At 49.2% G+C, this 21,035-nt stretch overlaps 5 protein-coding genes across 5 annotated transcripts; 2 read left to right on the top strand and 3 right to left on the bottom strand.

The window, feature by feature from the left end:
• Positions 1–405: 405 nt before the first annotated feature.
• FPRO_08015 (uncharacterized protein) lies at positions 406–609 on the top strand (the record flags this gene model as incomplete). Its single annotated transcript, XM_031233866.1, has 1 exon — positions 406–609. One exon carries the CDS (start codon positions 406–408, stop codon positions 607–609), a length of 204 nt encoding a protein of 67 aa, XP_031083660.1.
• Positions 610–2,180: 1,571 nt separating this feature from the next.
• Positions 2,181–5,913, bottom strand: FPRO_08016 (uncharacterized protein; the record flags this gene model as incomplete). The annotated part of the gene is made up of 5 exons (XM_031233865.1): positions 2,181–2,408; positions 2,458–3,209; positions 3,259–5,428; positions 5,484–5,528; positions 5,710–5,913. The coding sequence occupies 5 exons, from the start codon at positions 5,911–5,913 to the stop codon at positions 2,181–2,183; spliced, it is 3,399 nt and encodes a 1,132-aa protein (XP_031083659.1).
• Positions 5,914–9,231: 3,318 nt separating this feature from the next.
• Positions 9,232–12,283, bottom strand: FPRO_08017 (uncharacterized protein; the record flags this gene model as incomplete). Its single annotated transcript, XM_031233864.1, has 6 exons — positions 9,232–10,311; positions 10,515–10,646; positions 10,713–11,808; positions 11,858–11,962; positions 12,012–12,037; positions 12,083–12,283. 6 exons carry the CDS (start codon positions 12,281–12,283, stop codon positions 9,232–9,234), a joined length of 2,640 nt encoding a protein of 879 aa, XP_031083658.1.
• A 4,428-nt stretch (positions 12,284–16,711) lies between these two features.
• On the bottom strand, positions 16,712–18,189 carry FPRO_08018 (uncharacterized protein; the record flags this gene model as incomplete). Its single annotated transcript, XM_031233863.1, has 4 exons — positions 16,712–16,855; positions 16,907–17,240; positions 17,288–17,638; positions 17,693–18,189. The coding sequence occupies 4 exons, from the start codon at positions 18,187–18,189 to the stop codon at positions 16,712–16,714; spliced, it is 1,326 nt and encodes a 441-aa protein (XP_031083657.1).
• Positions 18,190–20,728: 2,539 nt separating this feature from the next.
• On the top strand, positions 20,729–21,034 carry FPRO_08019 (uncharacterized protein; the record flags this gene model as incomplete). Its single annotated transcript, XM_031233862.1, has 1 exon — positions 20,729–21,034. One exon carries the CDS (start codon positions 20,729–20,731, stop codon positions 21,032–21,034), a length of 306 nt encoding a protein of 101 aa, XP_031083656.1.
• Position 21,035: the final 1 nt, after the last annotated feature.

Raw genomic sequence — 21,035 nt, 5'->3', positions numbered from 1 at the left:
CCATAAGGATACAAACGGAAGAGTTGGAGCATGGCAGGCAAGTCAGGTCCACTCCAGGTACCGACGTGCTGGCATATGGAAGGGGCACCTGGCACCTCATTAGGTTGAGGCAACCTACCATGGAAGGCAAGTAGTAGGTAGTAGGTACTTAAGCACAAGGTCTGCACTTCTCAGTCCGTCGACTTGTTTTCTTTGACTTTGACTTTACACATAATTCAATATACTATAGAATATCAAACCTACCTCGGTACTCATACAATATTCGTCTATATAACTCAACTCTCTTGGGCCTTCTGCTTACGAACCACTCTTCGACCTCGACTACTACCTACACTCCACGACCACAACCATTCTCATAATTAGTCTTCGCTTTCAGACTTATTATCCCAAAACATGACTTACACAATGACCGCCCACCTCTGCAAGCAGATCTACGCTTCCTGGCGTCAGACCCGACAACCTTCTCCCGACCTGGCTCCCCCAACACAGACTCCTTCGTCTATGTTCGGTCGTCCCATATCGCGATCCCCTTCACCCCCTGCTCAGCGATCAGAGCGACGCCCTTCGAACGCTTCAGACACAGAATGGCACCCCAACAGTCGTCACTGAGGAAACACAAAGACTTGCGATTTTGCCTTATTTACCCATGATTTATGAAAGGGGTCGAACTTTTGCATTCAGGACACGGACATAGCATCTGGCGCATACGACTTTGTTATGCTGGACGGGATTTGAAGCCGTCGCTAAGCTTCCTCTTTCACATTACCCCCAATCTGCGAGGTTCTGGAAGACCCCAGCACCTCTTTTTTGACGCCTCTCGGTACACCTGCAAAAGGTTTCATCAAAAGATCTGCCAACAAACCCTCACTCAGACGAGATGCATCAAAACAGCCCAGATCTGTGGGGTCAGTATGCCAACGTGGGACCACAAGGTGTCAATCACGAAATCTGGTCCCAGGTTTGCGTGCCCCACGTTCGGATGAGAAAACGCCAGAAACCGACATGCGAATCATCATTTCTTCTGATGGAATACAATATTCTTAAGGCGCCATGTAAAAGTACGGACTGGACAGAGACCGACCTTTCGGACAGAGGCTTTTCTTTTTTACATTTGTCTTTTAAATTGTTCAGTGGTTGAAATCAGCAACCTCTTTTTCACACTAGATACCCAAATGAAACTCAATATTCTGAATCAAATATCATTATCTTTTATCTCCCATCGTTTAACCCTGGCAACCCATGACTCGAAATCGACAACAGTGGCATGACCATCTGCCCACATTGAACACCCCTTGTAATCGGGGTGCGCCGCCAATGTCTCTCTTTTGCGGGGTGCTCAAGGGACTCGCTGTGGCTGGTGAACTCTACCCTGAAATGGTATTTCATCACGTGTCATCACGACAAGACTCGATCAAAATTACCCAAGGTACCTATGGTATGTTCAGCATCAGCATAGAAAATTGACCAAGCATGGATTTTCTGATTATCTTTGGGCGAAGCAAGGAAGAAGTCGCGCATTGCTATTTATACCAGGCATAGAACCATACCCCAACTTCATCTTTAGCCCTCCCCAGATTTCAACCTAGCTGGTTCTCCAATTCCTTCGAAGAGCTAGAGCAAAAAGTGCTTTTCCTTGGGATCGGTTCGGCATCCCCACCGATCTCACGTACTTGGACCTGACCTATTTCCGAACCGAACTGCTCAACTTTTGGATGTTGGCCTATCCTGCTTCATCATGGGTCTACTGGTGTGAGAAGGTTGACTGGTGACTGGCGTATGCAAGTTGGTCCTATGTGATAGGGCTCCATGTAACACTAACACCAAGCATTACAATGTATCACTGAATAGTTAAGCATATATGCACTAATGTAAAGAAAAGTGTCTGTGCTGCTGTCCGTTTGTATCCGCTTCGCTTTTTCGTTTACGTCGTTTCGTTTCTCATGCCTAAAGTTATATCCTATCCTGTTTCTCCTCGTCCAATGGCCAAGGACCGAACATGTATTCCTTTGTCCTCATATAAATCCATCGATAACCAGTTCAATGGCTATATTTACACGTCTCTGGAGGCTACCTATCCACCGTCTACATGCCCTGCTTAATGTTGAATATACCCCCCGTCGTCTCCGTGTCCACCGGCGGCTTCTCCGCCTACATCGCTTCCGCGTGGTATGCCGACGTCTCTACATCGCCGACGCAGCCATTGTATCGATGGTGGGCTTGGATGTTAATCTTGATGGCTGCTCTTCCTCTCCACTACCATCTGGAGACTCCTGCAAGGCTACGTTGCCCTGGATCCGTCTCTTGGCAGCTCTCTTGTCCGCTTCCGTGATGTTCTCCGCCTTCTTTCGCATATCAGGAGTCCACTGTGGCTCACTAGGCGTGTGGCCAACAGACATGCCAACTCGGACCTTCACAGGGAATCAGTAACTGTGCAACTCACCAATGTGAAGTACTTACCAGAGTTTCAAGTGCATCCTTGCCGTTGTCGACAAGATCATCGTCAAACACCATTCGTCCAGGTTCAAAAAGCAGCAGAATCGTGCTGCCACCAAACTTAAAGTATCCCAGCTCTTCTGCTCGGTAGACTTTCTCGCCCTCCTTGCGGGTAATGACAGTGCTGCCTACCATCATTGCACCGACACAAATTACCATGACGCGTCCGTGATGTTCACTGTCAATTGGCACGAGAACTCTCACATTCTCTCCGTAAACGTCCAGAGCCGATCGAATAGCCATAGGGTTCACCGTGTAGTATTCGCCCTCAATTGTCTTGGGCTTGCCCATGACACCGTCCACAGGGATGTGGAAGCGATGATAATCCTGGGGAGCTAGTCGGAAGATGCCCAGAGCTCCGCCCTCAAACCGAGACACATCCTCAGGGTATGCGTCGCCGAGAAGCCTCTTCATGTTAAATTCACGACCCTTGACCCAAATCTTGGTAGCGACTGTGATAGAGTTGAAGACGACGCTCCGACAATCGGCTGGTGAGACGATGATGTGAGGGTTGTCGGGCGCAGAGCAGGGTCGAGCGCCAGGCTTCAGGGCGCGGTAGAAGAACTCGTTGAAGTTGTTGAACTCCTCCAACGGCAGCAGAACTTCCGACATGTCGAGACCGTGGAAAGCAATGAACTTTTCAATTTCATCCTTGGATGCAGGGTCGTCAAACTTCTTACCCTGCTTAATACTCAGATTTTTGAGTAGTTTTCGGACTGTAGCCTTGTCAGTAATGCTGGTTTTGCAGGCGAGCACTCTGCTTACTTCGTTTGTTCTCCATATCTCGAGATTTAAGTCCCTTGTACAGCAGACGAATGCCGAGTCTTACATAAACACTCATCTTCTCCTCGTTGATCTGCCCCGTGAGACGATCTTGCACAAGGATATTGGCCGAGTTGGCACCCAGCTTGTAACCACCGTAAGAGATCTTGGTAATGACTTTCGAGTACCACTTGCGCTGCGCCTGGCTGGCTGTGACAAATCCACCCACGAGCACGCTGTTGACTTGCCTCCAGTCTTGGCTTGCGCATGTCGCAATATGGGTGATGATGTCAGCATCCTTGCGCTTGTTGAGTCGCGGCTGGTGACAGATAGGACATTCTCGGATCTCTACGACGTGCTCTTCAGAACGGTCATCACTGCTGTCAGACTTGTCGAGGGGATCGCCCTCCTCATCTGCAGGTGTCTTCAAAGTGGGGACGTTTGAGATGGGAGTCTGAGTTCCCAACGTCGAGTCCAGTTCTAGAACACTGGGGGTCTCTGAGCCACCGTTGTTGTGTCCATGACCAGGCACGTGGAGGAGGTTCTTCATATCAGGCACCAAGCCCTTGAGTTTATCTGCAGCAGTGCCTGAGGATCGCCTTCGTCCTTCCAGTTGGTCCTCCAGGCAAATGACGCACTCATCCATCGTAAGCTCCCAATTCTCGTCGTTATCAGCATCACGATGGGGGAATCGCTTGAAAAAGCCGTCGATGGTATTCTCGGTAAGCGTAGAACCCAAAGACTCGAGCATTGTTGTGAGCTCGATTCTGCTGATGCGACCACTCTCATCGGCATCATATTGCCGAAGCATGGCTCGCCAGAACTGTTGTCGGAGGGCATCATATGGCATGTACTTCGCACGGAGGTAAAGAACGGGGTTGTGCTTCTTCTCCCACTTTTCGGTGTTCTTCATCTTCAGAGGAACGTTATACTCGTAAAAGTCGGCATCTCCGCTGTCCATGTTGGTCGAGTCAGGATCAGAACCAGTATTGGCGAGGACATCCGCCGGTGCCAGCTTATTAGGATCGGGTGCTGAGGTGGGAGCAGGGGCGGGAGTCGCTGATGCCATGCTTGTGTTGGAGGCGTGCTTGCTCAGTGGAGGACGAATCATCTTGCTGATACTGGAGGAAGAGTTGGATCGTGACATGGCGAGCTTCTTGAATCGCGATCGCGAAGGAAGCGGTTCGGCCTGTGCAGGGACTTGGAGATCATAGAGTCCGGTTTCTGGGTTTGCTTTGGGGGCTCTCTCGATCAATTGGTGGATGGGAAGATCGCACGAAGCAATGAAATCGTTGCCGGAGTATTTATCGTGGTCGATGACAGTAAAAGCGAAAGAGTACTGCTGCTCGTGGCTTTGGATATGAAACAGCATCTTCTCGTTATAGACGGGGTTGAGGTCATGGCGAATGCGTCGAGTTCGGTATGTCTTCTTGCCGAGGGATGCCACAACGAAAGGGTCCATATCGAAGCTTGTGCGTGTAAGGTTGGATTCGGGAGGCAGGTCTGTGATCTTGATGACCTCAAGGTAGATGATTCCAACAACGTCAGAGCCACTGCTGGCAAAGGCGTAAGGGTTGTTGCGTCTCCTCTTCTTCAGTCCTCGAATTCGAAGTCGGCGCTTGCGTTTGGTAGCATCTTGTTCACCTTCGTCCTCATCACCCTCATCGGAGTCGTCATCATCGAAATCGTCATCGTCATCGTCACTAGGGCTATCCTGAGGGTTGGGGGCGGATTGGGAACCTGTGGGCGCCAGGTTTGGTGTCATCGAGGGTGTTACGTTTCGAGAGCCAGCGGGGGCGGTTCCTACAAGGGCTTGGAACTTTTCGAGAATTTGCTGCGGTGTCGCTGACGGGTTCGTCGAGTCAAAGAGTGAAAACTGTAACTGGACTTCACCAGAGACAACACTCGTCTTTTTGCCGGGACGCTTGCTCTTGAGACGGTACCAGGCAGGTTCCTGTTCCACCTTGTCGTTGTTGAAGATCTCTTCGAGAGCGAGATCGAACTCACCCATGTAATCTTTTCCAAAGCGGTCCTTGTCCCAGCAGATGACATCCAGGACCAAGTTCTGGACAGATGTGAGGGGAATCTCTTCGGTGACGTTCCACTCCGGGTTAAGAGTCTTGGGAACATCGTTGGTTACGATTCGAGAGTCGCCGCTAGAGAGAACGAGGTACTGAAGTTCAACTGTCAGCATTGGGGACACGGTGTCGAGCGAGAGAGGAACTTACAGGATCGGATGTGCCGCTTCGATCCTTGGCTGCAAGGTCTTTTCCCTGGCAAGATGTTAGCACAAGTCAGGTGGAATGAATTCACACTCGGTTGTTCTCTCGCTGCCTTACTGCTGCGCCGATTAGACCGGGCAGAGAGCGATGATGGCTGGAGAGACCTGCAGCTAGCTCGTATAAGAGGGCGTGAAGTGCATAAGTACCAAGGGACAATCGATATGCATAGTACCTTTATAATATAAACTCTAAGGGCCAGACCATTTCCAGCGTCCCTCGAAGGGCTCGTGCTATCATTTTTCGAGCGCATGGGAGGACTGTTGCTGCGGTTGTTTTTGGTTCTTCCGTTGGTGTTGCTGACGGAGTGTATGGTTGTGGAGGAAGAAGAGGAGGATCGAGAGGTCGATTTGAGCCGTGTTGGGATGATGCGCACCATGACGAAGAAAGGGCCTTGGCTCGGCCGGACTGGGGCTCCAACAGCTGGAGCTCCCTGTCACACACAGCACTGCAGTCTCAAAAGTTATGGAGGGTGATAGATCGATCGACAGCGGGGGTGCTGGAGCTGTAGTAGGTAGGTACCTTAAGCACTTGGGCTGGAAGGGTGTGGTGCGGTGTGGTGTGTCCAGGCGTCTTAGGCGCTCAGCTCAGGCGGATTTCCTAGCGATAACACCCACAAAGTGTCCTGTAATAGGTGTCCCAGGGGCGAGGGCCAAGGTTGATTCCGCTTGTAGCTTTGGGGGGTTGCAGACCGTCGTGGGATTGGTGGGGATGCTTGATAGGGCGGGGAACGAACAAACCAAAAGTGACGTAGTGAAAACCAGGAACGGATATGCCCTATTTCAACTTTGTTGTCTTGAGTATACCTCTCTCTCAAGTTAATCTGTTGATGTTGTAAGAATTTTTTAAGAGCGTCGTCGCCCGTTTCAGCGCGAAATGACTTCAAGGGTTGGAGCTTATTATCGCCGTTTATCGTTTCAGATATGTACAGCTTGCTCGCTTCCACAGATTCAGCTCAGCTCAGCTCTCGAGTGGAAAATGGTTGGTAGCATGAATGAAACCCGTTCTCGATCCCCCTTTTTTTCAACGGTGTTATAAGTCGTCGTGTCGGCTCGTGGCTTAGATTCGCTGCTTCATTCGATATTCGCCGTGACCATTCCCACTGTGTTTTCTTCCTTCTCTCCTTTTCTTTCCGTCCTACTGCTCTTCAATGATTGCTCAGCTCGTACTCCAGATTCGGTTTCTGACGACTGCCCCGGCCAAGCCACGGCCAAGCCCCGGTATCAAGTGTCAGCACCGTCTGAGCCGTGAATGTGGGACAAGGAACGCTAGAGGATCCGTCTGTGATCGGTCGGTGGAGTACTCTGATGAAAGTATATATTGGCTGATGGTGGGAGGAGAGACAGAAGTGAGTTTGTTGATTGTTGACCGTAGAGGCACGTGAGGCAGAATATAAAGAGAGGTAATAGGAGGAGAAGCGATTCAAATTAAACCCAGCTCGGTAATAAAAGAGACGAGACGAGACGAGACGAGAAGTTGAATTAAACAAGATGAGGTACGAGAACTCAGGAGTGATCGTGATACTAAATCAAGTATCATCCATGGAGAAAACAATTGGACTTCCCTGGTTGGCTTGCTTGCTTTTTTTCTTCTCTCTCTTTCTCCTCTGCTTCGTCTTCTAATCTCGTCTTATGTCCCGCGAAACAGGTAGAACTCAGGAGTAAGAAGAACGAGAAAGGAAACAAAACAGAAAAGGCCGAAAAAGGGAAATGGCCCTTGTTTTAATGCTATACAGTTGAGAATAAGCTCACTCCTTGTGTTTCTTCTGCTCAGGGCAGCTTTCCATCCTTCCATTCACAATGTCTGCCTTAGTACCTACCCAAGTTACCTCCACTAGGGCCCCCCAAATAAGTCAGGCCTGTCCTGTCCCTTGGCCTCTAGACTCCAGATTCCAGGACTAGGCCACTAGAGCCACCCATGAATAAGCATTGGGGCGCCTTTTTTGCCGTGCCGATTCCGTGACTGGGGGACACGTATTCGACCATACCATCTCTCGACCTAGATTACCAGTCTAGGGGGGGGAATAAAACACGAGACTGGATTTTGGTGTAAGCCAGTCTCATGTATTTTTTTTTGCCCGAGGGTAGTCAACTAATAAATGGATGAACCCGAATTTGATTGAGCTAATAAAAGGTACCTTGCCTTGAATTGTCTCATCTCGTCTCGTGTTGTTGGTTGAAGCACAACAGAAGAAAATGCCTCTTACTTACTCCATACTCCGTACGTATTGTTGTTTTTAAACCTGGCAGAAGGCTACCGTATCTGACTTTACCTTATCCGTTGGGTGTTCTCTATTAGCCTCTTTTCCAGAGCTCCGTAAGTATATACGAGAGAGTTCTACTGGTCAGGGTAGTCTACCTCGCCCTAAGGTTACATATGCCCTCGTGTTAAATTCCTTACATGACATCCAAGTCCCCTCGACTCGGTTCCTTTCAGAATAGGCAATTCGGTCTCGACTCTTGGCTCCAGTATTAATGGTGCCGATTGTCCGTGAACCTGCCAGGTCCGAGTCATCATGTCATGGCTTGGCCTTGATACACTACCTACCTACCTGCTTACCTACTGAGTTATCATGAGAGGCTCCCAATCTTTGGATTGTCGACCAAGATCTAATATGAGGTACTTTATACTCCGTGACAACTCTGCCATCGACAAAGAGGCATACAGTAGGTTCACACACAGCATACCTTTAGCTAACTCAAGTCTGGGCTCTGGCTTATTATGTATGTCGGAGGCTAAACCAACAACGGAACATCCACCAATTTATTTCCATCACCGCTCAGATACGGACAATTATTAATTTCTCTTGTTCCTCCGTCACCGCTTCTTCTCTTCTTTTGGTCGTATTGTGTCTATTTCTTTGCATGTGATCAAGGCCATCAATCATACTCCGCTCTTGGCCTCTGCTCCTACAACCGAAATACCTTGCCCTTCTCGATTTGGTCATATTCTTCGAGCTCTATGATATATATACCTTAAAATAAAGACGTCCCCTCTACATGCCAGCTGGTAGGCATGTACATCAATTCCCCAGCCCAAGGTAGCCAGCCACCTAAACCTCCAGCCAGCACTCAACATTCAATTCCTTTTAGCAATAAGCTGCACAAGTCATCCCGACGTCACTGGGATGACCCTTGTCTCTATTCTAACTATCCCCCAGGGCTGAGATCCTGAGACAACGCCACAAGCCACCAAATCCCTCTCCTCATCCGCCCTCAGCTCAATGTCATGTCCAGCTCCCATCCTACGCTGGAGGATCAATTCTATCAAAATGCATCGATATCTCTCATGACGTCGCAGCTGCTTTCTTGAAATAGTTCTAAGCCACTCCATCTCCAGTTGGGTCAACGTCTCAGTTGAAGCTATCCGCTACCTGACGCTTCGCAGGATCATGGTCTCAGTTGATCACCCTACTGAGACAAACTCAACACCTTCCCGCCATTCATATGTCACGTATGGTTGTGTACATGCTTGTGAAAGGTTCAGAACATAAAAGGCATCGTTTCCTTCTGCAACCCTACGCTATGATTCCTTCAACCAATGCATGCATCCTTCACTCCCAAATCCACATCTCTTCCGACCACTCAACCCCTACTTACACGCATTTCTCATATCACATCAATGCGGTCAGCTCAAAACAAATATATAAATAAGAGAAGGAACAAATAGGGCATGGTCCCTCATGAACGCTAGACTCTCAAACATCTGGGCACGGCCTGGCAGATGCCCCCCTTTCTAGTTGTTTTAAAACGTTCACGGCATCTGCAAAAAGAATGTTTCCTCCGCCCAAGCAATCGTTTTCCAACACTTCCTTCACGAGACTTACAACCTTTTGAGCCCCACTGCGGTGATTCTGAGCTTGCAACTCGGACGGCTCCAGATCTGCAACTATCAATATCCACTGCTTTGGAGCTTTTGGCAAAATTTTGGTATTGTCCTTGTCCTGTTTATTCTCAATACCAAAGGCCCAACAGATCAACGAGCAAACGTAAACACCCCAGTAGTCCGAAATATCTTTCCAATGCACTACTTGTTGCTCGTTGGATTTTCCTTTTCTGTCTTCTCCCTGATCGGATGAAGCTTTGAGGTTAAGGAAGATGCTCAAAGCACGGGCAGCAAAAACAGTGGCGATCGCAGCTGTGCTAGATTTGCACCATTCGCCTAGTAACCTCTGGTGTTCCGCAAAGATATTGAAGTCCGTCACCTTCTTGTTAAAGACCCAGCTCTGCCCAGATACTGATAATAGGTAGTAAAGAGGTGTGTAGTGAAGGGCTAGGTAGGTACTAGCAGCTGCCGAGTCGGGAAATACCCTTAACATAAGCATTCTCTCCGACTCAAAGTTCAGTGCACCATCCATCACGCCAATATGTGCTGGGTTCTGACGGCACGAAATGAATAATGAATATGCTGCAAGCAAGATTGCCGCGTCAAAGGCAGGCAGAGATGCTACATCAGTGGCAGAGAGTGTACTCATGTTGATGCTTGAGATAGTTCTCAGGTCCTTTCTTGCCCGTAGTCGTGTCCATGTTTGAGGATCATGTGCTTCCCAAGATTTTGTCGTTGTTGCTGTGAGTGGAATAGGAAGAGTGTCCGGAGCAGTGTAGTCCAGGCCAATGGCGGAAACATACGGTCGTTGATGATACCGTGAACTGTGGACATCCAGGAGGAAGCAGGCAGCCAGCAGTCGTCGTTGAGTTTCTGCAGCAACCCAGATCTTCCAAACCGACTGACCTTGGGGCGAAGAGCCAGAAGGAGATTCATGGTGATGATTAAAAACCTATCGGGAGTTGAGCCAGGTATTCGAGGGGGGTATGAGGTCGAAAAGAAAGACACGATGTTTAAATTTTTTCCAATAGAAGAGAAAGATAAATAATAGAAGACGGAAAGAAGAAGAAGAATAAGAAGAAGAAGAAGAAGAAAAGAACGGAAGAAATAAAGAAATAAAGGGAGGAATAATCAAAAGAAATCACGCGGACTAACCCTGTGGTAAAGTGCAGTGAACCGAGCAGAGGGCTGATGTGAATGTGGCTTTCTACCACGGAACCGAGCGTAATACTCGCAAAGTGCAATAGTTTGCTGTACTGGTATTGACCACTTTTCAGCTTGTGTAAACTAAGTGTATCAGCACCGGTCGATTGTCGACTGCTCCTTTGGCGAGCTCCTGTTCTCTCAACTCACCACTTTTGACTTTTGCCAGGCGTATGCATGAAGCTGAGCTCCCTTCATGCGGTCGTCTGCGTTAGGGATGTATTGTGTCGCTAGAGCAGCCATGGCGCATTGGAGGACCTGTACTTGCTCTGTCTCCTCCTCTGGTACATCCTCATAAGTGTACTTATGTATGATGGGGTTCTTGGGGTGGACATGCTCCCAGTAGGTTTCTAAGTATGTCGGAATTGAGTCTCTCGTTGCTGCAGGGAGAGATAGTGGCATCGAATCAGGAGTACTCAATAAGCTGCCATCCGAAGGCCCAGAGCTACATGCCCCCAATCCAAAAACTCCATCTGACGTTGGCAGCGAGGAGACAGCTACTAAAGTCTCAGATTGAGCGACAGCTAATGAGGGGGACATGCTACGAACTGTGGGAATAGGTATCTGATTGGTGGTGCTGAAAGAAGGGCCTTCAGAGTATCCAGGTAATGCAAGATCCATATCGCCAAAGACAGAAGGGTACGCTTGTGGTGGAGTATCGGTATATGAATACGAGCCAGGGTATGTGTTGCTATCCAGACTGGCAGTGATGTCATTTGCAGTATTTGGGTAAGCTGGAGTCGCGGTCATCCAAGACCCGTTCGTTGTTGGCACGGAGAACTGTGAGCGCCTTGTGTTATCTGGGGGAGTCGAGAATGTGCTTGTAGGAGCTGATGAAGACATTGAGCTTTCAGGCCAGCCTAGATCCGGGGGTGCTTCCTCAGGGATGGATGATATAATAGAGATGGACATGTTTCTTGGTTCCGAATAGCTTGCTACAAAATTTTCGTTCGTTGGTAGTGTATGGAGTACATAGTTGTTTGGCCCGATGGGGTAGCTGTCTGAGGAATTGTTCACGGTTGGCGGCGGATTGTAGACCTGATGAGGAGCAGATGTCGATGCCACTGATGACCATGGACCGACCATACTCGAACTGCTGTTTGCGGTTACTGCTCGAGGGTGTCTATAGACTTCAGGCATCTTGAGTCCTGGTTCTGGTCCAGAGTCTGCAGAGGGCAAGCTAGGTGTTTTCGGGCTGCCTTGACGGTTATGTTTCAGGTCTTTAACATCTTGACCATCTTGCTCACTACTCTTGTTAGTCTCGAAGCTCTCCGGGTGCCACTCTTCTAACGTACTGTCTTTGGACATGACGGTCGAGGAGGTCCTTGCGATGGAAAGTCTTATTACAGTTTTCGACCGGGCAAAATAGATCAGGAGCTGAGTGACTGAGTTGATGACGTCTGTATCCATTGTTAGAAACATCTTTTAGCTTCGGGGAAGACCACGAACCTTAAGTGCTCTGCCCGAGAGAAGGTCTGTGAAAGTTAGACGTGAAGATGGTAGAGAAAGAAGAAATATACCTTGGGACATTGATTGCATGTGTGAACCGGGACACCTTTCTTCGCCTTACTAATCTTTCTGGTTATAGGAGTCAACTTGACGTGTGCCTCTCCAGTGGCTGCTCCGGCGAAGGGCCTCATGGGAGTGTGAGATGATGGGCCAGGCTGGTAGGAGAATTCGTTGGAGTCGACACTTGCGTTGCTGCGGCGTCGGGTAGTCATGTTGATATTGGGCTTCGGTGACGACGGGTGACCATCGAGAGAAGATGTCATGGATGAGACAGGAATATCAGGCCTGTTGTTACGGGAGGAGGAGGAGGAGGAGGAGGGTGGTGGATGTTTTAATGTAGTAGCATGGCTGTGGGTAGAGGGTGGTCTTGAAGTCAAACCGACGGAACGGGTTCCGGAACTTGAATCGACGTGTTCATCGTCGGTATTCATGATATTCTTGAGACTAGCCATGGCCCAGAGTTGAGAACAGGAGCACAAATCAAAAGAGGCAGTGAGTCCGGAGAAATTGTAGATGGACAAGCCAAACTTAGTAAGGCACAGCCCCCAGGGAGGCGTATGAACAAGTCCCGGCAGATGGGACGCTTTAGGCTCATGTAAAGAAGGTGGGCGATGAGGGTATAGAACAGCAAGCGGGAGTAATAGTGGGGGAGTTGGTGTAGAATTGAAGCAAAGATCACAGACGGGAAGAGGTAGAGACGGCTAAGGCTGGCGAATAGAGCAAGCCCAGTGTTTAGCAGGGATGCAGATGTGAATATGGGGCTCAGTGCAAGTGAGATATTTACTCTTGGTACAAAGATAGGAACCAGGAGAGGCATTGCTGGGTTAGGCCTGGGCAGGATTATTTGAGAGAGTGTTAGAACATGGAGGTATGGGGATGTCGATGTGATTGACCCAAGGTTGAAGACAAACCCTGCGAGCTGAGTATGGGGCGCAGGACAGGGGAGTTGATGCATGGATTGAAACATGGATATGGACAAGATTAGATGCTTTGAAGGAGGTGAGGTGGAGGGGAAAACAAGAGATGCGCCTGATGCAAGGCACTTGTCTGCCTCTTTGATTACCGTACGTAGTGCTTAAAGCGTCCTCGACACCAAAAGATTGGGACAGTGGGAGTCCATCCCATTGTTTGGTTTGGCTTGTCCATGTGCCACCCTCTCACATCGACCCTTGTCGCATGCTTGCCGCTCCCTGTTCGTCGAGAATGCGACAAGTGGCGGGACGGGGCCGCAAGCGCCATCTAAGCCTTCAAGGAACGGTACCTGATCGAGCAACTAGCGCCCAGGTGTGGGACCGTACCAAAAAGACACTATTCATCCCCGACCGATCCGATGGCTTGCGGGTGGTAGCTCGCGCTTAGACGTAGTTGGCGCAGACCTATCCAATGCTTTGTGAAGAGAGACAGAATGGCGGCGATGATCAGTAAGAATGGTTGCATTGAGAAAAGGGAATACCGCTGCACATGAAAGAATCCAAGAATACCAGCACGGGAACAGCAGCACAGAGGCGTAGAAATTCGAGCTGGAACTAGGGGAAGCTCGGGCACTAGGGTTAAAATTGATTTTGGAGCTCCAGTTTCACAGGAAGCTAAAGCAATGCATCTGCATCTGTACTGTATCTGGGCACTGAGACATCGTGGGCACAAGCGTGGGCATGGGCGTGGGCACGGTCGGGCGGGTATGGCGTCAAGGCGCCTGTTGGTGGCTGCTCTAGAAGCTAGAACCGATCATGGCTTGATGTCTCCAGAATGACAACAGACATGACATCGCGCATTTGGAATGGGTGTGGTTGTCTGACAGGGATCAGCAACGATGCGTACATGGATGATAGGAAAGCAAAAAGATCCCATAGAAGAGGCTGTGTCTAGAAAGGTTAAGTGGAAGAAAATGAGCTGGGGAGAGGACGAAAGGCGGCCGACAGGTACCTCGGGAGGTACTGTAATGTGCCTTCCAGTAGCTCTTGCTTGCATCAGTGACAGGTACCGGCTTACCTGAGAGCCCGGGCTTGGCCCAAGGTACCGACTTGGTAAGCATTCCCATGAGTCTGGTCCCGATATTACCGATATATCATCTATTGAGTTTGCTGGCCCTGCTTTTATATGGTGTTTCTTTGAAAGGTTTCTTTTCAGTTACTTTCATCACTTCGATTGTGAAGCAACTCGTCCTTGGAAACCCTGGGTCCGTCCAACCTTACAAGTGCTTATCCCAATGGCATGGCCCGACCAGCCTCATAGGGCCCGCGCCGTTACAACGCTGTCCATTGTCCATAGGTGGTCCACATGGTTATGTTGGTCGGTATGTTAGGTTTGGTCTAAGCTTTTTAACCGAGCTTTCAATATCACCCGCATTCAAACCGAATCGCATACTGATCTCGATACCGGTATCCCGTTCTCATGGCAGCCGTACTCCGTATGTATTGAAACATTACTTGGAATGTTGGATTCTTTCCCCTGGTAGCGTCAATTCGTATCCCTGTCTGTCGCACAAGGGTGATATTAGCCCAGCCTTGCTGGGCGCTAGGGTAGCCAAACAAAAGTCCAGGGCAGACACACCACAGCTCAGCCACTCAATGGCTGATTGGCCAATATTTCATGATGACCTGAGGTGACCTATTTTTACCTCCTTGGCTGCGCCTGTTGGGCTCTGCACAGACAAAATCTGCTTGTTCAGTGATGCGCTAGCTCAAGCAGAAAGTTAGCAGTGTCATGATAATGCTTGTTGTGATCGACAAATTAATTAATCAGAGACGAGGCATTCTTTAATTTACGGATACAGATCGACGAGTCAATTACTTCAACGCCTTGCGGCTCATCGACCCATAAGCTACCTATTGACAGGTCGAATATTAAAATGAATCTGAGTCGGAAACAAACTGTTGTGCTCGTCCCGAGCAAAAGGATATGAAATGTGGGGCCGGACCGTTCCACGTTCCACGCTGTTTCTCCCCGCCTTTTGGCTGGAAATGGAAATAGGAAATAACAACGTCCACGAGACTCCGCGATGCCAGCTGTTCAAGGGTTGTGCTTCTTTCCCAAAATTAGATCGTCACATCTCGTTGTCTACCATATGTCATTCCGCACACTAAGTCCAGTATAAACGACCTTTTTCGGATTTTGAGGCCAAGACTCTGTAGGATTCGGCCCGCGCGGAGAATATTCCTTAATAGAAGTCCTCCACAGGACTCGTAGAACTGTTTGTTGCAACCACAGATTCATATCTGGGGGGAAGGAAAAAGCCCCCGGCGCTTGGATCCCGACTATTTTTGTATTTAGAGGCTCTTTTGGACCAATACATTGACAAGAAGAAGCGGCTTTTCCCAATGCAGATCTTGCACGAAATCTACCCTGTTTCTGTCGCCAAGGTCTCGCTAAGATGCTACATGAACTCATCCCGTCACTACGTTGTAGACATGCCTACGTTGACAACTAACTTTTCAGCACCGATGCATGTCTGGTCTGATTCGCATGTGCTCCTCTACAAGTGGAAGCAGATCTACACATGGGACACACCCCTTGACTTGGCATCTGTTGCCTGTCACTCACCACATGCCTCCAACTTCCTATACACCGCAATTTGATTTATGAACTACCTAGGTAGGTAGTCGCCCATTTAAGTACTGGCCGAAATCTTCATGACCCTTGTGGGGGTCATCTCCATTCGGACGTTTATCCGCGCACCCTTGATCGTATCATTGACCTATCGCAGCCTAGTACGAACAATTGGCATCTAGGAGCTTGACATTTTCGACATCTCCATTTGCAATCAGGTTTCTCCTGTACATGCCGGGGGACCGCTTTCTACATTGCATTGCAAGGAGTGGAGAGATTCCTGTTGCCTAATGTCGATCGTTTAGGTCGAGGCAGACTGATGCTGACTGTACGATCGACAAGCTCTACCAGATATCCCCTCAAACTCCAATTTACCACCTTTGTCATGATGAAGTGGTCTCATCTGCTGAAACGTTACTTCTGATCATCCAGTGTCGCAGTAATCATTTGACTGAGCTCAATTGTCAGTATAGCCGCCTAGGCGCCTAAGCGCAGGCGCCCCCAGATTGTGGTATTTGAGTGCCTGCGCCATCCGGAAAGCTAGATACCCAGAAGAGATTCGGCTCATGATTTGCTCCAAATTTCAGCCTCACCGAGGGGGCCATGCATATTGGCTTAGTTAGCTGTACAACAATAGTTATCATGTCAGCAACGAGGGGCTCGAAATAAACTCCCGAACCAAAGGATTGTACCTGCAGAGACGTAGGCCGTAGCAAGGCGGTCCTAAGAATGCGAGAATGTCACAAAAATGAGACTGTCGAAACAAGTGAACTGTTCAATCATACTCGTCGGATTATTTCGCCCAAGTGTCGTACAATCCCGCAGCTACCTTACACAAGAAGAATCCGCATTCAATACTGCGCCAAAGTTACACCGTAGTCGCGAAAAACATTCGATACATAAAAAACAAGCCAGAACGCCTTGTGTACCGGTCCTGTATTAAAGCGCACAGCCGAATACTGATTAAAATAATAATCCAAAGTCCATTACACAAACATCTGTTGTCCCTATCGTGGTGGCCCTGCCTCCTCTTCCCGCTGGACATTTTTAACCAATCTCCCACTTTTGCAATCTGCGTGGCCATACATCTTCATTTATAGCTTCGAAGGAGCAGCTGCAGCTGCGGTTGGAGTGTTTGATGAGTCCTTTGGTGATTTTGCGTGTGTATCACTCTCTTCAGACTCATCGTCGCTGGGGGGTCGGCTACTATCGGTGACATTGCCTCGGCTCTTGGTCATCTAGACGATCATTAGCTTGAGGTGGAAACTGTGGGCATGTCCACTACTCACCCATCCTCGGACACCACCAACAAGACCGAGAGCATAGCCAGTGATGAACTCTTTAGGTGTACCAGAAGCACCTGGGGAACGTAGTGCCTCCGAGCTGCCTGCACTGTTAAATCGGGCAGGGCTCTGAGGACGGCTAGTAGGCCAGAACTGCTTGAGCTCACGACCGAGTTCTTGACCAGTAGTGGTCCAGTTGTTTGTGATATTTTCCCGCAGGTCCTGAACATGTCGCTTGAGATCCAGCTCGTTCTTCTTGAGCCAGCTTACATTGAGCTCCTGGCGGGAAGTACCGCGCTTGAATTGTCGGGCGATGTACTTCTCGTAGTCGCGAACGATTCTGTGAATTGTTAGCATGTTGGATGGCATGGGTGCTCGCTGGCATACCTTGTGATGAGACCAGTTGTGCTGACACCTTCTGTTCGCTGTGTGACAAGGAACTTGCCAGCAGCCTTGATGGGCTGGTAGATGTCGTCGCCCTCGTCCGCGCCGTAAGGAAGATCATCGTGGGCGACATAGTCGAGCTTGTTCTCGTCGAGAAATTCGGGTGTAACAATCCATGGGCAATCCTCGATTACTTCATCGACCCATTTGCAGTGGCGGAGTGTTTCGGCACGCTCAGCGGCAGACATGACAGTCAAACCTTTGCGCTTGTGTGTTTCGTGGTCGCCTGTGACTCCAACGACGAGCGTTGTGTCAGGAAAGGCCTTCTTGGCTTGCTCGAGTTGTCGCATGTGGCTAAAGAGTGGTTAGCAGACGGCTCAGTTTCTAGAAGTCGGTTCTTTGACTTACCCAAGATGGAAGAGATCAAACACTCCATCAGCGTATACACGAACAGGTCGGCCAACAGGAGGTGGGTTCGTCTTGTAGCCACCAGCAGGATCTTGGAGCTTGCCAATGGGAGGAGGAGGCATGGCCTCAATTCTTCGCTGCTCCTCTTCGTCAAGCTCCCTCAGAGAAGGCTTGCGACCCTTGCGACCGACTCGCTCAGCAATGTCGATGCTGGCTTCTGTCGTGTCGCTTGGCTCGCCAGGATCCAGAGCATGGTCAGCGGCTGTCTCGAGGACACGATCCGAGCTAGAGCGCTGTCTCTTAGGAATTGGGCCTCCGACAGCTGATCCTCGGCTGTGAAGTCGCCCCGACTCAGCGGCTGTTGTGTCTCCTTCTTCACCAGAGGCATCACGAGAGGATGTCTGGATGCCATTATCACCAAGATCAGCGGCTGACTCCGCGCGAAGAGAGTTTCTCTTGCGCTTCCCGCCCTGTGATGAGCTCGATGGCGAAGACATGGCTGATAGGTAAGACTGGCACTGACTTGACTGTTGGGGGAAGATGACGTGGCTTCGGAGTCGGGTCGGGTTGTGGGAGAGGATGAGAGAGACCTTAGGAGTAGGGGCCTAGGTAAGTATGGTCTTAATTATGTGCGTGCTGAGGAGCGAGACGGGGAAGCGACCTGGAACTGCTGTAGCAGTTGGTTAGGTTAGTGGTTTATTAACCTGGAGAAAAACGGTTACTGCTACCGAAGCAGTTCCACGTTGACGCGAAAAAAACCGGGTCTTGAATTGGGTCTGGACTTTCTCCAAAGCTGATTGGATTTGGGGCGTAAGACTCCCTGTAAAAATCTGGGGTTCCAAAACTTGGCTCGCCTTACACCAGCACTTTATATGCGAGACTCTGAGGATACCGTCATCGGAGGCGATATATGATGATGATTGATAAGGTAAAGAGCAGAAACAAGAAACAAGGCATGATGCATTCATCAAGGCTGGGACAGAGGGATAAGCTGATGTCTACAGATAAGCCATGGACTGCTTTATTCCTCTCGAGTTCCCCTATAGCTCTGGATGCAACGAACGACACCGTCTAATTAAAAAAGTGGCCCAGCTTTCTCGTGTCAAAAAAGGAGTGTAATCTCAAAACTTAATAGCGCAGCTAGGGACCATCGCCATGACACCTTAGATGAGACAGGCAACTGCTCTCGTGACAATGCTTGTTCACTTGTAATTGCGCTCAACATGAATTTTGTGCATCTTAATAACTGTTTTTTGAGCCGAATCGTCGTGTCAAATGTCGATTTCCCAAACGCGATGTGGATTGTGGCGTCATTGCTGTCACCCCTTTAGCTGATCTACATGAAAAGGGGAAGAAGCTTGTGGAAGAGCTTACAATGGTCACATGATGAAGCACGTGAGTGTCACTCAATGCATCAGATAGGTAGGTAGGTAACTAAGGTAGGTACTCGTACCCAGTATGGACACCTTGACTGATTATTCATCCAAGGTTCTTCATGTTTGCCCAAAGAATTTACAAAAGCTTGGCCAATGGCCCAAATCAGTCAAGCTTCTCCACAGACTACCTAGACATTGCTCTTCGACTCAAGTAGTCTAAAAATGCAGCTTGTACTTAGAGTTATCAATGCAACATGCGTTTCGAGGAAATCCTCAGCAGGGACATCTTCATCAATCTGGAACCATTCATTCTATTCAAGCAAAAGCAAGGTCAATATTATCGGACAACTTGCAGAAAGACCAGGTAAGCACGCAGACCAAGCAGATGCGTCTGATACTTAGTCCGGGTCCCTAGAACCGCCCAAGTCCAGAGCCAGGAACATAGTTTGGACAGTATTCCAAACACTACCAGCATAATAAAGCAGAGAGAGATAGAATTATTCGCTCACTGGTTGGTGCTTCTAAGAGTGTCTTTCCCTCTACAGGGCCTCTAAACTCTCTCCGTTTCAAGCTGTAGCTCCTGGATATAATTTCGATAGGCCCTTGCCTTTTCGGACCAAGAACCCCAACCTAAACAAAGTTCCTTGTTTGATACTCAGCCTTCATTGGTGGTGGTTAACAAATACCCTAGTCATTAGCACCAAGGCATATCTGGACCCACCCCCAAAAACAAGAATCAACCTGGCCTTGCTACTTCGTACTTCTCATAAGAATGCAACTTTTCAACTTCTAGTCATGAATACCACCGCAAACTTCCCTCGTCCGACATCACGGGATGCCGCTTTACTCTTCCTGTTTCAGATGAAATCGTTTACACTTGGCTCTTATCTGGCTTCTATGGCTTTTATGGGCTTTCCATAGTTGAACAGATGGCCTACTTTCTTTGTTCTATCCGTTTCAAATCAACCAGGATGTCAATCACAGCTGTCAAACCTGGACAAGTCCGCCATTCCAACCAACTCGGCTATCAGACCCTCCGAATAAGCTTAGGCTAGGCCTTAACTTAGATGGCGAGAAGTGTATACCCTGAATAAGCTTCCCCTTGTCAAGGTTTCAGTGACAAACTGGCAGCGGTTTGTCTGTCATTAAATGCTCCTTACCCAGGATTGACTGGCCTGCGGTTGGAGGTTCGGGACGGTGTCATTGCATGACAGAAATCCTTTATAAGGAGTCAGGCATGGACAAACAACATGTAGCCCAGCAAAATATTCCTTGCTACTTTCTTTCATCTTTGGCAGTCCCGGGCAGGCTCGCAAACCCACATTCTTTAACCTCTGCCACTTTATTCTCGTTCAAGTGATCACTTGTTTAATCATTACCGACAATCGAAAAGTTGCGCTTCTCACCATTGTCGCTCCACAGTTCTACAGCTAGTGTGGTGGTGGTGCTTGCACCGGAGACACCAAATGTCCCTCCGGTTCCACATGCGTCGAAGCCAGCAAGTGGCACAGCCAATGTATTCCCGATGCCAAAACTGGCCCCTTTTCTAAGGCTGCTGTCGGGAAGTCTGATGTTGATCTCCCTAGCTTTGAGTTCCCTAGGCTCCTTGAGGCTCTTGGTAGCGGCAGCGGCAATCAAAACGGTGGCAGGAACGATTAGAATGCTTGCTTCTCTTCCTTCCATTGTCTCAGCGCTAGCGAAGGAGGCTGACGAGTCTAGCAAGAAGCCTGTTGAGACCTCCATCAATGACCTCGTAGGTAATCTAACTGAAGCTCCTGTCGCTACTCTTGATGCAAGCTCTGGATCTGGTTCAGGAGCTGGAGGCATCACACGAGCCATTCCCGCATCCAGCGGTGCCAGTGCTGCTGCTACCGCCATCCCTGTTTCTGGCGAATTCGATGGCAAAATTACATACTATGATCGTTCCCGTGAGTTTGGTCTTCTCGGCTACACCCCTTCTCACTAAC

Source organism: Fusarium proliferatum (genome assembly GCF_900067095.1).
Source record: "Fusarium proliferatum ET1 genome assembly, contig: FPRO_scaffold007, whole genome shotgun sequence".
In the NCBI taxonomy this organism is placed as follows: domain Eukaryota; kingdom Fungi; phylum Ascomycota; class Sordariomycetes; order Hypocreales; family Nectriaceae; genus Fusarium; species Fusarium proliferatum.
This window is presented reverse-complemented; position numbering and strand designations above follow the sequence as displayed.